This window comes from Salvia miltiorrhiza, chromosome 2 (genome assembly GCF_028751815.1).
Source record: "Salvia miltiorrhiza cultivar Shanhuang (shh) chromosome 2, IMPLAD_Smil_shh, whole genome shotgun sequence".
Classification (NCBI taxonomy): Eukaryota; Viridiplantae; Streptophyta; class Magnoliopsida; order Lamiales; family Lamiaceae; genus Salvia; species Salvia miltiorrhiza.
The window spans coordinates 18,197,746-18,213,324 of NC_080388.1; the positions used below are offsets into that span (position 1 = coordinate 18,197,746).

At 37.4% G+C, this 15,579-nt stretch overlaps 1 protein-coding gene and 2 pseudogenes across 1 annotated transcript; 1 reads left to right on the forward strand and 2 right to left on the reverse strand.

Annotated features, from left to right (window-relative positions):
• Positions 1-4,253: 4,253 nt before the first annotated feature.
• Positions 4,254-8,903, forward strand: LOC131011446 (protein BCCIP homolog; annotated as a pseudogene).
• Positions 8,904-10,005: 1,102 nt separating this feature from the next.
• Positions 10,006-13,350, reverse strand: LOC131008088 (uncharacterized; annotated as a pseudogene).
• Positions 13,351-13,392: 42 nt separating this feature from the next.
• On the reverse strand, positions 13,393-13,966 carry LOC131008089 (uncharacterized mitochondrial protein AtMg00810-like). The gene is made up of 2 exons (XM_057934989.1): positions 13,682-13,966; positions 13,393-13,536 (listed from the first exon to the last, which is right to left on the reverse strand). The coding sequence occupies exons 1-2, from the start codon at positions 13,964-13,966 to the stop codon at positions 13,393-13,395; spliced, it is 429 nt and encodes a 142-aa protein (XP_057790972.1).
• Positions 13,967-15,579: the final 1,613 nt, after the last annotated feature.

Sequence of the window (15,579 nt, forward strand, 5' to 3'; positions counted from 1 at the left end):
AAAAAAATTCGATATACAAATTTTGTTAAAGATATTTCTACACGTTGGAATTCACATTTGGCATGCTTGCATCTACCATGGAACATGTTGAGCATTTATGTGATTTTTTTAGAGCAACTCCCGAGGCTAACTTGCTTTTATTGCCCTCTTATTGGAAACAATGTGGTAGTTTATTTCAACTTTTAAAGGTTTTTCAAAATGCTACCACGGATTTATCCGGTGTTTATTATTGTACTAGTATTAAAGTTTTAGAATATTGCATGTTTATTGGTATTGCTTTAAATGATTGTTATAAAAAAATGATTTGAAGGATGTATCATATCAAATGATCATTAAGTGGCTTAAATATTTTCTTGAAATTCCCGATGTTTTTTTAATTGCTAAGATTTTAGATCCTTCAATGAAAATTGGTGGTGTTTATCGTCTATTAGAAATTTATTATGGTACCTTTAGAGAGATCTATGAGTCAAGATTAAGAAACAATGAAATGCTAGAATGGTACCTTCCCAACTTAGATGATATTAAACATAGAATAGATAACACACTTAGAACTTTGTTTAATGACTACGAACAAAAATATATGCTTGCAAACCCCTCATACTCTTCAAGTGGCACTTCTAGTTCACAAGGTCAATATGGCTCCTCCACCTTAGGAAGTAGTTTTGATCAAAACGAATGGGCTCAAGCCGTTTATTCATTTATGAATACACAAAGGAGCTATACTACTAACGAGCTAGATATATATTTGTCTAGTACATTTGCTTTAAAAAATGTAGGTGGTATACAATTTGACGTCTTGAGATGGTGGTCCACGCACGAGAGGGAATATCCCATACTCGCCACCATGGCCAAGGAGTTATTCGCGGTCCCGGCCTCCACGGTCTCCGTCGAGCAAGCATTTAGCGTTGGTGGGCTTGTCTTGGACGAAAGAAGAAGCATCATGGATCCTCGAAACATGGAGGCCACCATGTTGCTTGATGATTGGTCCAAAGCCGAGTTGCGACAACAAGAGAATGAATGGGATCAAGCTGACGAGAGCCCAAACGATGAATTCACCGAGTCCGAACGATCCGAGCCCGGCGAGGACTGCGATTAGGTAAGTTAAGGTAAAAGAACTACGTGGGCTTTGATTCTTCATTATTCAATGAAGATACGTAGGCCACTCAATTTTAATATTTATATTAAAATTGAGCTCAAGCCCTTAATTTTTTTATTTTTCCCCCCCCTGTTAGACAACTCTCTTTCGTAATTTATTGTAAACTTGTAATGAATTATTTATTTAGTTAGTGTTAGTTTGTTTACTTATTCAATTTTGAAGATTGTAATTTGTATCCATATAATATTTTTTGTATACATAGAATAAATTCAATTTTTATGCATTATTTTGATTGTCAATGTGTTAGAATTATTGTACTTTTATTGTATTTCAATTTTCAACACAAGTCATTTAATAAAAAAAAAAGCACAAACATTACTTAAGAATTAAGATGACATAACAAAATATTATGTTAAAAATATATTAATTGTCATGTTTATAAAATATAAATTTTCAACAAGTCATTTAATTTAAAAATATGACATAAAAGATATTACATGTTTATATTTTCGATTTGAACACATGTTTATATTTTATATTGTAAGTTGAATTAAAATTTTGAAATTTCATCACAAATCATTTAATTTCATAAAATATACATTTTCAACACAAGTCATTTAATTTAAAAATATGACATAAAAACTAGAGTTAATATATAAAAGTATCCACTTTCATATTGTAAAATTAAAATCTAGCCTATGAAATAAAAACATTAAAATATGGCCAGTTTTTGTGTAAAAGTACAAAATTACCCCCCACTTAAAAATTGTAAAAAATAGCCGGTCACAATTCATACCACACCTTCAATCCTCTCTCTCTCTCTCTCTCTCTCTCTCTCTCTCCCTTCGGCTCTCCCTCTCCCTCTCGCCACTCGTCCGCCGCCCGTCCGCAGCGCCGCGCGGCCACTCAATCTCCGGCAGCACCGCACAGCCACCACCACCGCGACGCACAGCAACTCTTTCTCATCTCCTCCGGCGACCACAACTCCTGCTACAGCCGCCGCCCTCAACAACTCTCCATCTCTGCTCGAGCTCCGGCGCCTGAGCCCTAGCTCCCCTAAATCCAGTCGCCCTCACCCCTACCTTTATCTCTCTCTGGCGAAGAGAAGCTAGATCCGCCGGCCATCCAGATTCAGGCAGATCTCTCTCGATCTCTCTCTCAATTCGACAGATCTCTCTCGATTTCTCTCTCCCTCGACAGATTCTTTATAATTTTCTAGTTTCTCTCTGTGTTGGTGGAGGTTTTGGAGCTGGTGGAGGTTTTGGTGGTGGAGGAGGCAGGTTGGGATCTGTTGCCTCTTCTGCAGATCTGTTGGGGGACGACGATCCCTCCGCCGCGGGATGGATGATACCGGCAATGAGATCCGGCTGCAGGGGGACCATCGCCGAGTGCCTGGCCGGCGGAGACGACGAGTTCGAGCTCGAAAGGCGCAGTGCAGCGGCGCCGCTCAGAGGCGACGCGTTTTCCCAGGCAAAAAAAACCGTAGTTCCATATCTGAATAATTTTGGGGATTTTTGTCTTAATTTCCTGAAAAAAACTTTAGATCTGAGACGTATGTGAATGATTTTCATTCTAAGATCTGTTGAGATTGTTGATTCGGAGATTGAATGCTGAGATTGTTGATTCGAAGGAATTGTTGTATTTTGATTGTAGATTGAATTGATTCGTAGATCGAGAGATTGTTGATTCGTAGATTGAATGCTAATATTTTGTTGTATTTTGATTGTTGATTTAGAGGAATTGATGTATTTTTATGGTAGATTGAGTTGTTGTATTTTGGTGTTGTACACAGTTTGATTGAGCTGTATAATTATTTTTTTAATGTTCTTAAATTCACAACCAAATTTATGAATTCACAGCTTAATGTTTTTGAATTTACGACCAAATCTATGAATTCACAACTTAATATTATTGAATTCACAATCAGATCTATTAATTCAAAACTAAAACTCGAATTCACAATCAAAATAAATTCTAGTTTTAGTTGTGAATTCAAACTTTAAAAACTCAAATTCACAACTACTTGAATTCACAACCAAAATAAATTCTAGTTGTGAATTAAATTCAGGTTGTGAATTCGACTGATTATGAATTCACAACCAACATAAATCTGGTTGTGAATTAAATTTTGGTTGTGAATTCGTTTGTTGTGAATTCACAACCAAAAAATTCTAGTTGTGAATTAATTTTTGGTTGTGAATTCGACTGGTTGTGAATTAAATTTTGGCTGTGAATTCGACTAGTTGTGAATTCACAAACAACAAATTCTGGTTGAGAATTCGACTGGTTGTGAATTCTCAATTCACAACCAGTGTGAATTCACAAACCCATCGTCTCCAACAACGCCGCCGCCACCACCTTTTTACCCCACCGCCACCTCTAACCTTCTCCGACCCACACACACCACGCAAGGATTGTGGTTTCAGATCTGGGGATTTATTCCCATTTAACATAGATTTTTCCTCACCACTCCTTCGATTTCTTCCGGCTCGATCCGATTTTGGAAGGTTGGAGGCGGAGGAGGATTGTGGGGGGTTTGGGTGGTGTTTGTGTCGTGATTGTGGGGGATTTTGGTTTTGCAAATTTGGGGATTTGTGTGGTGTTTGTGTCGTGGTGTGGTGGTGGAAGGTGGCAGTTGGAGATGAGGCCGCGCTGTGCGACGCGGCGGAGATGGAGGATGGCGGCGGATCTGGGACGCGGCGGATCTAATGCAACGAGGTTTTGCAGCCATGGCGGCGACTCCTCTTGCCTATTTTTCGATTTTTCCAGATCTGAGCCTTATTTTTAGGAGGAAGCCAGCGGCCGAGATTTGGAGAAGCGACGCCTTATCTGGATCTGGGCGGTTCGCCGGTCCAGGAGGAAGGCGGCAGCTGAGATTTGGAGAAGAAGAGGTGAGCGCCGGCGGCAGCGGGGGTGGGGTGACAATATCTTTTTTTAATTTTTATTTTTTTTAATTAAAAAAAGCTTCACAAAACGACGTCGTTTTGTATGACACGTCTGCAAATTCCGGGAGACACGTCATCTAAGATTTAAGGGATGGTCAACGCATGTGCAAATTACAACAAAATTAAAAGATGGTGTATTTTGAGGCCATTTTTGAAGTCATGTGCAATTTGCAAATTTTGTGATAGTTCGTGTATTTTTTGGCCATTAACCCATTAATAAAACCCCAACCCAAACCATTTTCTTCTTTCTTCACTCTTAAACACGCACACACACTGATACACACGCACACGCAGTCACCTCCCCCTCACATCGCCGCCGCCTCCCTCCTCGGCGGCAACAGCCGTCGCCGACAACATCAGTCCCTCCTCCTTGCCCCTCTTCCGAAACTTCCAATTGAAGAAAATCCCTAAATTGAAAGAGAACCTCAAACTCTCTCTCTTCCTTTCCCTCTCTGGACCGAAATCCCCAAAGTCGTAACAGCCACAGCCACCGGCCGCCCTTTCTCCTTCTCCGACTCGGCCGAGCAACGGCCTCAAGAGCCGCTGCCTCGGCGTTTCTTCCCCTCCTCGCTGGACTACAGCGTCGAGCCCTCATCCCACACTACGGGCTCAAAAGATACACTAACAAAGACCGAAAACTTCGAAATATTTAAGGTTCTGTTCTTTCTAAAATTTTTGGTTATAGCTTCTATGTTGAGCTCGTTGGTTTCTTATTCAGTGAAAGCATTCGACAATTAGAAGTCTTTGTTGGTTTGATTGAAATTATTATACTTATTCTAAGTTCTTATTTCTCTGTTTTGTTGTGTTCGTGTCCTCAAAGTTCATCAGATAAAGAGTAGTAGCAAAAGTAGATAGTGTAGATGGTTTGAAGTGATGAAGTAGAAGATGAAACCTTCATGATGTATAAACTGAATTCTGCATCTGCTTGAGTTGTCTGCAAAAAAAAAAAAAACAATGGTACTTTCCATTTTGAGACCTTTTTGTTCTTATTTTTTTTATCCTTATAAATACTTTTATTTATAAAAAAATCATCATTAATTCAATTTCAACCGCTCATTTTTTAATTTTTGATGGGATCTTTTTTTCACTATGCAAAAATCACAGCCCATTTTATTAAAATATGTATCCATCAAAAGTGTATTTTATTAAAATATGTGTTCACCAAAAGTGTCATACTTTTAGTTATGGAATATGTTTATAGTATGATTTGGTGAAAGAGACAGAAAGAAACTGTGTATTAGAGGCCGAACCTTATCTGTCTTAGTTGCTTCTATTGTTGTCCAAGAAATCGAAAATAATTACAGTTGTTTCTGGGAAGATTGATTGAGATGAAAGGGACGGGATTCATGTGAAGAAAATGATTTTGTTATGAAGAGTGAACTGTGTGGGGTAAGGCCGTGGGTAATTTAAAGAAGACAGAGGTAGCGTGGCCGATTGAAAGCTGCAAATCTTAAATAGAATTAAGATAATTAAACCATCATTTAGAAATAACTATGAAAATGTCTCTCAGTTAATAGAAGGGATGGGCTGGGTCTTCTAAAAAAATGGGCTTGTGGACTGCTCAAATAAATGGGCGTCATCAAAAAAATTAAGGTCCAATAGAAGTAGTCTTATTTCAATAGCCCAATTAATTAATAGTTTGAATTAATGAAGCCCAAAGTTTATATATACACACATAGGCCATAGCCCATAGGGATTTGCTCATCAAGTATGGTAATCAATTTTATGTAAGCAATTCAAATGCTACAAAAATTTCATAGAACTTAAGTAACACATTTTGTTGGAATTACAACTAAACTTTATTTTCAGGCGTGCATCCACTTAAAATTCAATTTTTTTTTTATTTTTTTTATTTTCTCCTAAAATTTTATTAAAAGAAAAATCTGGGTATTACAGATTATGAGGCTGTCTCATTGCAACCCTGTTAACCTGTAATTATAGTAACACAACAGCATTAAGAAACAACTCCTGTTGTTGAATTTTCCTGGATTGTGTTTTCGCTATCTTTCTCCTATACATGATGCTAATATTGGTTATTTAACTTACAGAATGCCACGGAAACCAAAAAAACATAACCAGTCTTTGAGACATCGACTACTTACCTTTTCTCCATTTGCTCGGTCGAAAGCTATGGCTACTCGGAGTTGGAGGACCACAAAAGAGGTTGAGAAGCCCAAGCTACAAAATGAAGATTTAGCATCCTCTTCTCGTATGATATTTGTTGGTTTCCTGCTTCCTTTTTGTTTCTCTATTATTGTGGCATTGCTCTTTAATGCTATTTGCTTATCTGTAGTTAATGGATTAAAAAACAATGGAAAAGATAAAACCTTGCAGTCTGACTCTTCTGATGATGAAGAATTTGAGGTTGGTTTGATCACCATCATCTCGCTAGTTTCATTTGATTGTTATTAGCCACACCAGTTGGAATGAGTTTCCCGTTGAATATTCTAATCCATTGATTCATTTGTTTGCTAAGGGAGATGTTCAAGCAGATTTTGTCTTCTTTGATCCAAAACCTAGTGACTTCCATGGGGTGAAAGTCCTCCTGCAGACTTACCTCGACAATTTACAGTGGGATTTGAGTGGCTTTGTTGAGTTAATATTGGGTCAGCCGACTGTTGGGACTGTAGTCAAGATTGAAAATGATGAAGATGATGGAGTATATTCTGTTGTTTCTGCTCTTAATTTGGGGAGATATAAGGCAAGCAACTGCTTTCTTTTTATGTGTATATATTGTTGCACTCCTTCACTTGTAATTTCTAAAAAATATCGTAATTATGTCTCCTTTTACTGATTTTAGGTTTTGTGTGAGGCCAAATTGCACGAGCACAATATGCATACCCTCTTCTGGAAACAATTAAGAATCTTAAAGTCGAGTTCTGACACATGCTACTTTATGTTTGAACCAGGATAGCAAATGTGTGCTTGACCTCAAGGATTACCTGCTTAAAGTGTACCAGGATATGGATGTGATGGGTAAACTTAAGTCTTTAGTTGGAGAGCATGTTCAAGATGTTGGTCTTTTAGTATCATAGCGTGTTGTAAATCTCCCACCTCAGCTTTTGCCTCCGCTTTATGATGCCCTCTTTGACGAAGTGGAGTGGGCTACAGAAGATGAGGTAAGTGACAATATTATTGTGATAGACAGTTATATTAATTCTGAATGGTAGAAAATAAGTTTCTTGAAATTTTTAATCTTGAGTCGTATTGAATAAAATTACCTAACTTTTCAAGTCCGTGTTGGTCTTGAATCTTTATTGAATAATAATGACTTACAAATAAAAATCACCCGACTTCATATTAGAGCGCGTCAAGAAGTACTTGTGAATTAATATCTCGTGATGCTTGGGATGACTTACCTTTTCCTTTCTCACCTTTAATATTAAGTATTTAATTTGGGGGTGGTCTCTTTCTTATTTCATTATCTTAAGTTTGCTCTTACTATACTTTATTTTACTTGCTGAAGCCTACCGAAGAGCTCCGAAGTTCCTTCTGCTTCAAATTTTATCTAATAATTAGCAAAATTTACAAGGTACATTGTTGAAGTTGCTCTCTGTAGATTGCTAATGTTTGTAAATAAGTAAATATCATTGCAAATCAGCAATATTTTATAGTTTTCTTCTTCTATATGCATGTGTGTAGCACAAAAACGCAGACCAGAATAGGGGGACTGTTAAAAACAGAGAAGAAGCTGTGATTTACAACAGACCTGAAGATGAAATTTTCTTTGAGGTACCCTGTGGAATCTTTTCGGTGCTGCTACACTCTTATCAGTTTCTAAACCTGACTTCTATAAAATGCTTCTGCAGCTTAGCTCGTTGTCCTTCAGTTTTCCCTTGCATGCACAGCAAGTGACAGCTAATGAGGCAAGTATTGCTGTTCAACCTTAAGATGATATCTCTAAAATATAAGACAGCCTCGTATAGTTAGGAGGTCAGCTGTTCACTAATAATCACTGATTACCCATCATATTAAGATAAAAAAGACCACTCCTTCGGACCCTTCTCTTGTTCATGTATTCCCAGTTTTGAAACTACATTACTTGTTATACATCGTTTTGTGCATTTATTTGGTTCTGTATTGTGCAAATGTGATGTATCCTCACATTTTCTTATATTTGAAGTACCTTGGTGCTAGAAAGGGACACAATAGAGACTGCTATAAATTAAAAAAATACACATTCCATTTGATTATTCTAAAATCTTTCGAGTAATCTAAGGTGAGCATGGCTTTTCCATTTACTTCAGGTTTCTTTACATGATGTTTTCCTGATGCATCGATGATGCTTTCATGTGCATTATTATTATTGTGATTCATCTCTTAAGCAAATGCATTGATCTTCTTACATAAGAAACTGTTTCTTGCTGATTTGAATTTTCACGAAGATGCAGCTAAAAAATTATTGGCCGATGGGTTTAGTGATGGCTGTTGAAGCTAGTAAGATATCAAGTTTCAGGAAACAGTTGCATTCGTTGATAGATGAATGATATCATGAGAAGTTTCAGCAGGTATGCTTTTATTGGGACTCTCTCTCTTGAGTTGTTTGGCTGCTTTGCTTTTACTCGGAGTGGATATGAATAGTTGGACGATGTTTTACATGTCAACTCCGCAAATATAGATGCACCCCAAGAACTGGCAGACCTCTGAGTCATATGGTATAAACTATATCATATGCTCAAAATGTGCTCGATTGTTTTTGACTGATTCCTTAGATTGTCAAATTAGCGGGAAAATTTTGTTGGTCAGATGTGTCAATCCTGTCTTGGTTGTGTAATTCCAGTGCATTTTTAGATGCAAAGTCTCTTTGAGAAATCCTGCTAATTGCGTTGCTCTTTGTCACTGTGAAATTGCTCTTTTTCTCACACCAGGCAGTATGGTTTGGCTTTATTTTTGTTCAAATTTCATAATTCATATTGAGGTAGTGGGCAGCTCTCATTCCTGACATTAGGGGGCTAAACCATAGGGACGCCATATAAAATAGTTTGTACTAATATTTAGGAGTTCATTATTTGAATTTGCAATTTTAAATATTATACTCATAATTAGTAGTTCTTGATTTGAATTCGAATATAAAAACAATTTATACTCTTATTTAGGCTTTAAATAATGAATTGGACTATATACATTTTACAAGCCCGTCAATTAAGAAAATTTGGGCCCTAAAATATGTATCTATTATATAGGGTGTAAAAGAAAGTGGATTTTTAAAATGGCCACTTTCATATTGTAAAATTAAAAATTGTCCACTAAGATAAAAACATTAAAAAATGGCCACTGTTACCAAAATATCCTTTCACATTAAAAATAAAAAAAATGTCCACTTTATATTACCCCTTTAAAAAATCCCGCAATTCACAACCAGTCGAATTCACAACCAGAATTTTTTGTTTGTGAATTCACAACTAGTCGAATTCACAGTCAAAATTTAATTCACAACCAGTCGAATTCACAATCAAAATTTAATTTACAATCAAAATTTTTTGGTTGTGAATTCACAACTAAACGAATTCACAACTAAACGAATTTACAACCAAAATTTAATTCACAACCAGATTTATGTTGGTTGTGAATTCACAATCAGTTGAATTCACAACCCGAATTTAATTCACAACTAGAATTTATTTTGGTTGTGAATTCAAGTAGTTGCGAATTTGAGTTTTTAAAGTTTGAATTCACAATTAAAAATGTAATTTATTTTGATTGTGAATTTATAGATTTGGTTGTAAATTCAAGAATATTAAGTTGTGAATTGATCGAGTTAGTTGTGAATTCAAGAACATTAAGTTGTGAATTCATCGACCTGGTTGTGAATTCTTAAATCTAGTTGTGAATTTAAAATCATGAAGTTGTGAATTCATAAATGTGGTCGTGAATTCATAGATCTAATTGTAAATTCATAAATCTAGTTGTAAATTTAAGAATATTAAAAATAAATATACAAAATCACTATCATATTATCGTTTTGCAAATGCCTAAAAAATATAGCTCAATAGAAAATTAATTGTATCTAAATCAACTATACATCAGTGAAAAAAATTTCCTCTATTTTTTCACATCTATTTCTCATTTTTTTCATAATCATTGATTAAATCCTTCAAAATCCAAGAGTCACAAACCAAGTTCATCCACATTGATTAATCAAAAATTTTTACACTGCTAACAAAGATCCAAACTAATGCTATCTAACTATATCAATCCAGCACAACCAGCTGCTGATATTTTTTACCAGCAATCACAGCTTCCATCAACGCCACCTGATCCATCACTCCACCCTTTTCAAGAAATATCTTCATCAGATTTTTGGAGAAGCCGCTCACAAGCGCCACCCCCGGCTGGTTTGCCGGCACCGGCGTCACCCTCGAATCCCTCAAATTCCAAAACACAATCTCCGGCAAACATTCTTCGTATCCCTTCTCTCTGTACTTCCTCACGATCGCCCCATAATCCGTCTCCCACGGATTCATTGAAGCCTCATCGAATTACATATCACTGAACACAAATAGCCTCTTTATCATCTCCTCCGCCTTCAGCTTCCCCTTCTCCGCGACTTTCAGTATCACATCGAACACCTTTTGGAAATCAGTGTTCATCCCCCACTCCATTCTTCTCACAAACTCAGTCTTCTCTTTCAAGCTTTCCCCTCTCACTATCTGGAGCTGAGGATTTTCGCTGAAGGTGATGAGCTTCCCCTTCCATGGCTCATCGCTTAGCTCAGACACCAGAACTCCTAGCGCCACCGAAACCTCCATAGGGATTCCATCCATACTCCCAGAAACGTCACAGATTGCAAGGCAATTGCTCAATTTCCCAACCTTGGCCATGTCCTCCACCATTCTCTTCCATTGAAGCTTCGCCACTTGGCCGCTGTCATCTTCGTCATCCAAGGACGCGATTATCTAATGAGGAAGCAATGTGCCGGCGGCGATCTTGGCTTTGCCCGACTTCACTTTCTCAAGATACACCTTCGGCAGCTGAAGCGCCCTCCGCAGCGACACCAACACCTCCTTCCTCAGCCTATCCCTCACATCTATTTCTCATTCATCAAAGCTAAAACAAAACTCTCGACATAAATTGTGAAGGAAAAATAGATCGAAATTCTTCAATCTCGACAAAATCACTACAACGTTGATCACATTAGATCGAAATTCTTCAATCCTCCTCAGACGCTGGAAAATTCTTCGGTGAAGAAGAAACGATCTCTTATAGAGGAAGAGGACCAAACGAAACCCTAGAGAGAGATCGAAACTGCAGCACATAGAAGAGAGGGAGAGCCGGAGAGGGAGAGGGAGAGGGAGAGGGAGAGAAGAGAGAGAGAGAAGAGAGGATCCGTTGCTGCTGTGCGTCGCGCTGGTGGTGGTTCGCTGTGCAGCGGTGGCCGGCGACTGGGAGCGGCGGCAAGGACGAGAGAGAGAGGGAGAGCCGAAGAGGGAGAGGGAGAGAAGAGAGAGAGAGAGAGAGAAGAGTGTACAATAGAGAGAGAGAAGAGAGAGGGAGAGAAATATGGCTTACTTTTTTAATTTTTATTGTTAGGGGTAATTTTGTACTTTTACACAAAAATTGGCCACTTTTTATTATTTTTATCTTAGTGGACAATTTTTATCTTTACAATATGAAAGTTGATAGTTTTATATATTAGCTCGTAAAAGAAGAGTTTTTTCCTTCTATTTTTTCTTTTTATTTTTTTCCTCTATTTTTTTTCTCTTCTCCTATCAATTTTTTCACTTTTTTTATTTTATTTTTTAAATATAGTACTCCCTCCGTCCCTGAAATGGCTTCCTCTTTGGGGACGGCACGGGTTTTAATAAAAAGTTGTAAAGTGTATTGATAGTGAAGAAAAAATGATATAATTATTATTGGAAGTTGTGAAAAGTGTTATAATTAGTATTGGGAGTAGTGAAAAGTGAAAAGTAAGAATAAATAAAGTATTATTTGTGGTGAGGTGGGTGTCCAAAAATAGAAAGAAAGAAAGAGGAAGTTATTTGGGGGACGTCCCAAAATGAAAATAGAGGAAGTTATTTTAGGGACGGAGGGAGTATAATTTAATATATGAAGAAATATTCAATATACATCTTAAGTTTATGTTCGTAACAAAATCTCTAATATGATATAAAAATCATCAAAAATGAATTTAAAACGAATAAGTTATTAAAATTTTAAATTATTTTATTTTCTTTCTCTTTGTAAAAATTTAACAATTTTTTTTATTTATGTCCGTGTATGAAAATATTTATTTATTTATTATTAAGTGAAATTCTCTATAACGTGTATATTAATTTTCATTATCATTACATTTTATACATAGTTGAAAATTACGTTTTTAATTCAAAATTTTATTGAGTAATTGATATTTTATTTTTAAAGCATATTTTACATTTATTTTTATTTTTATTTTGTTTAATATTTATATTTATTTATTCAAAATGTTATTTAAAGTCGATTTCGCCGTGCATCGCACGGGTGTGCCGATATGTGGCCTAATTTCTATTCTTCTTGATTGTGAGGCACATGATTTTTTGAAAGCTTACTCCAACTATAGGGATAAACTGACATAATAATCTAAATTAGATTGACTCAGATTTCCTTCTTCCAATTTGAAGTTACTGATATTCCAGCCTATGTAAGTAGAGCAACCAGGCCACAAGTCCAATTCGCAAGTTTTGCTCAACCAAAGTTAATTATTTGACTTAAATCATTGAATTTGTTTAGCCCAACTCTGGAATTGCTTATTTAGCCATAATTTGTCTTCTTGGATTTTGAAATCATTTCTCTCTATGGTTCCAGCCTATCAAGAGTAAACTAAAGAAGGGGATCTGAGAGAGAGGAAGTTCATTTTGAATTGAGAGCTTTTCATTAGATTTCAATAATGATATTTACATGTATATGAGCTATATATATACAGCAGCTACACAGTTAATTGAGAGACTAACTAAGTGATTAACAAGAAGCTGACTCAGCAAAACTACTATCAAACTAATGCTAACTCATTTAACTAATCTCAATATACTTCAACATACGCCAAAAAGTCTTGAATCTATCCATGATCATGTAAGGACTCCAGATGAAGCTGACTTCAAAGAGCACAAAATCGAGGCTCTGCGAGAGGCTTGGTGAAAAGATCAGCAATTTGCTCAACTGCAGGAACGTGCCCAACTTCCACAAATTTATCTTGGACCTTTTCCCGAATAAAATGCACATCAACTTCAATGTGCTTTGTCCGAGCGTGGAAGACAGGATTTGAGGATAAATCCACGGCGCTGGAGTTATCATACCATAGTTTATGGGGAGAAGCAACCGGAAGATGAAGCTCATGACATAGAGAATCTAACCAAAGTAGTTCAGTAGTGGCAGAAGCTAAAGAACGATATTCAAATTCCGTGCTGCTTCTGGATACCACGTGTTGCTTTTTGGAGCTCCAGGTAATGAGATTGTCTCCATAATAGACACAGTACCCTCCAGTGGAGCGCCGATCATCAATACAGCTGGCATAATCGGCATCTGCAAATCCAATAAGTTGAGTAGAGGAAGACGGAGTAAAATGCAGAGCCAAGGAACTAGAGCCTTTGAGATATCGAAGGATTCTCTTACAAGCAGTCTAGTGTAAGGTTGTGGGATGATGTAAGAACTGACTTAGCTTATTTACCGCAAAAGCAATGTCCGGCCTGGTGTGTGTAAGATATTGTAGGGCACCAATGGTGCTTCTGTATAGTGAAGGATCAGAAAACGACTCACCACCTTCCTTGGAAAGTCGAGTGGCAGGTGTCATTGGAGTTGAGCAAGGATGACAAGAACTCATGTTGGTTTTCTCCAGTAGTTCTTTGAGATATTTAGATTGACACAAAGCATAGTTGGAGCCGGATTTGGTAACCTCTATTCCCAAAAAGTAGTGAATTGAACCCAGATAAGTGAGAGCAAACTTATTGTTCATTAGATCAATAAGACTTAGAACTTAAGAGGAACTATCTCCTGTGATGAGTATATCATCAACGTAGATGAGAATGAGCATAATGGCGCCAGTGGAATGTTTGTAGAAGAGGGAATGATCAGAGATAGATCTGTTGAATCCAAGAGAGTAGAGAGTGTTTCGGAGTTTATCATACCATGCCCGGGGCGCTTGAAGAAGACCATATAAGGATTTGTGCAACTTGCACACGTAGTCGGGATGAAGAGGGTCCTCAAAGCCCTGCGGTTGGGACATGTATATGTTGTCTTCAAGATTGCCGTTGAGAAAGGCGTTATTAACATCAACCTGTTGAATATCCCAACCTTTTGATGCAGCTAGAGCAAACATTAATCGAATTGTGGAAGACTTAATAACTGGACTGAATATTTCAAGAAAGTCCACTCCCGCAAGTTGTTCAAACCCTCGAGCTACAAGCCTAGCCTTGAGCTTGTCCAATTCACCATCAGATAAAGTTTTCACACGAAATACCCATTTGTTGCTTATGACTTTATATAAAGGAGATGGTGGAATAAAAGTCCAGGTACCTTTGATGTTTAGGGCTTGAAATTCCTTTTCCATAGCTGCACACCAGTCTGGATGAGCTAGAGCATCAGCAGCTGTCTTAGGAAGAGAGGGAATTTTGGACTCAACATCAGGAATTATATTTTGAACAATAAACACCTCATGATTCTACATAGTAAAGCAACCAAGAAGTCCAGTGGTGTCAGCAGGGGCTTGGTTCACAACATAACTTTTAGGTTTGAAGATCCCAAGTTTGGATCTGGTAACCATTAGATGAGAAGGTGGATGAGGTAGTGGTGGTGGTGGTGTTGGTGGTGATAGTGAAGAAGAAGGAGTGAGATGTGGAGATGGAGTAGGAGAAGGAAGGTTGTGGGGAATGTAGCCATTGGAAGAAGATGATGAGGACTGTGGAGAAAATGTATTCTGAGTTGGAGTGGAGGACTCTTCAGAGGAAGAGGAGAATTGAGGGAGAGGGTTGTCAGGTAAAGGAAGGATGGGTAGTTGGTGATGATGGGAGACCGGAGAGGAGATAGTACCTGTGCTAGGAAAAATGGATGAATAGGGAAATTCCTGTTCATTGAAGTGAACAGTGTCAGATATGTAGAGCCTATGAGTAGGACTAAGACACTTATAACCTTTATGATGCTCACTGTAGCCAAGAAACAAACATTTTGATGATCTATATTGTAGTTTGTGTTGGTTATAGGGTTTAAGGTATGGGAAACAGGAGCAACCAAAGACTTTGAGCCATTTATCGTTGGGTATTTGGTGATATAGGGCCTGATATGGGGAGATATTGTTGAGAGAGGGTGTAGGTAGGCGATTGATGAGATGTGTTGCAGATTGGAAAGCATCCCACCAATATGAGAAAGGAAGAGAGGCTTGAGTGAGTAAAGTCATGCCCATATCCACTACATGTTGATGTTTTATTTCTACTTTTCCATTTTGGGTATGAATATGTGGACATGGATGTCTGAAATGAATGCCTAAGGTGATAAGATGCTCTACTAATGGTCTAAATTCACCCCCCAGTCAGTTTGGAGAGATTTGATAAGGGTGGAGAACTGACACTGTAT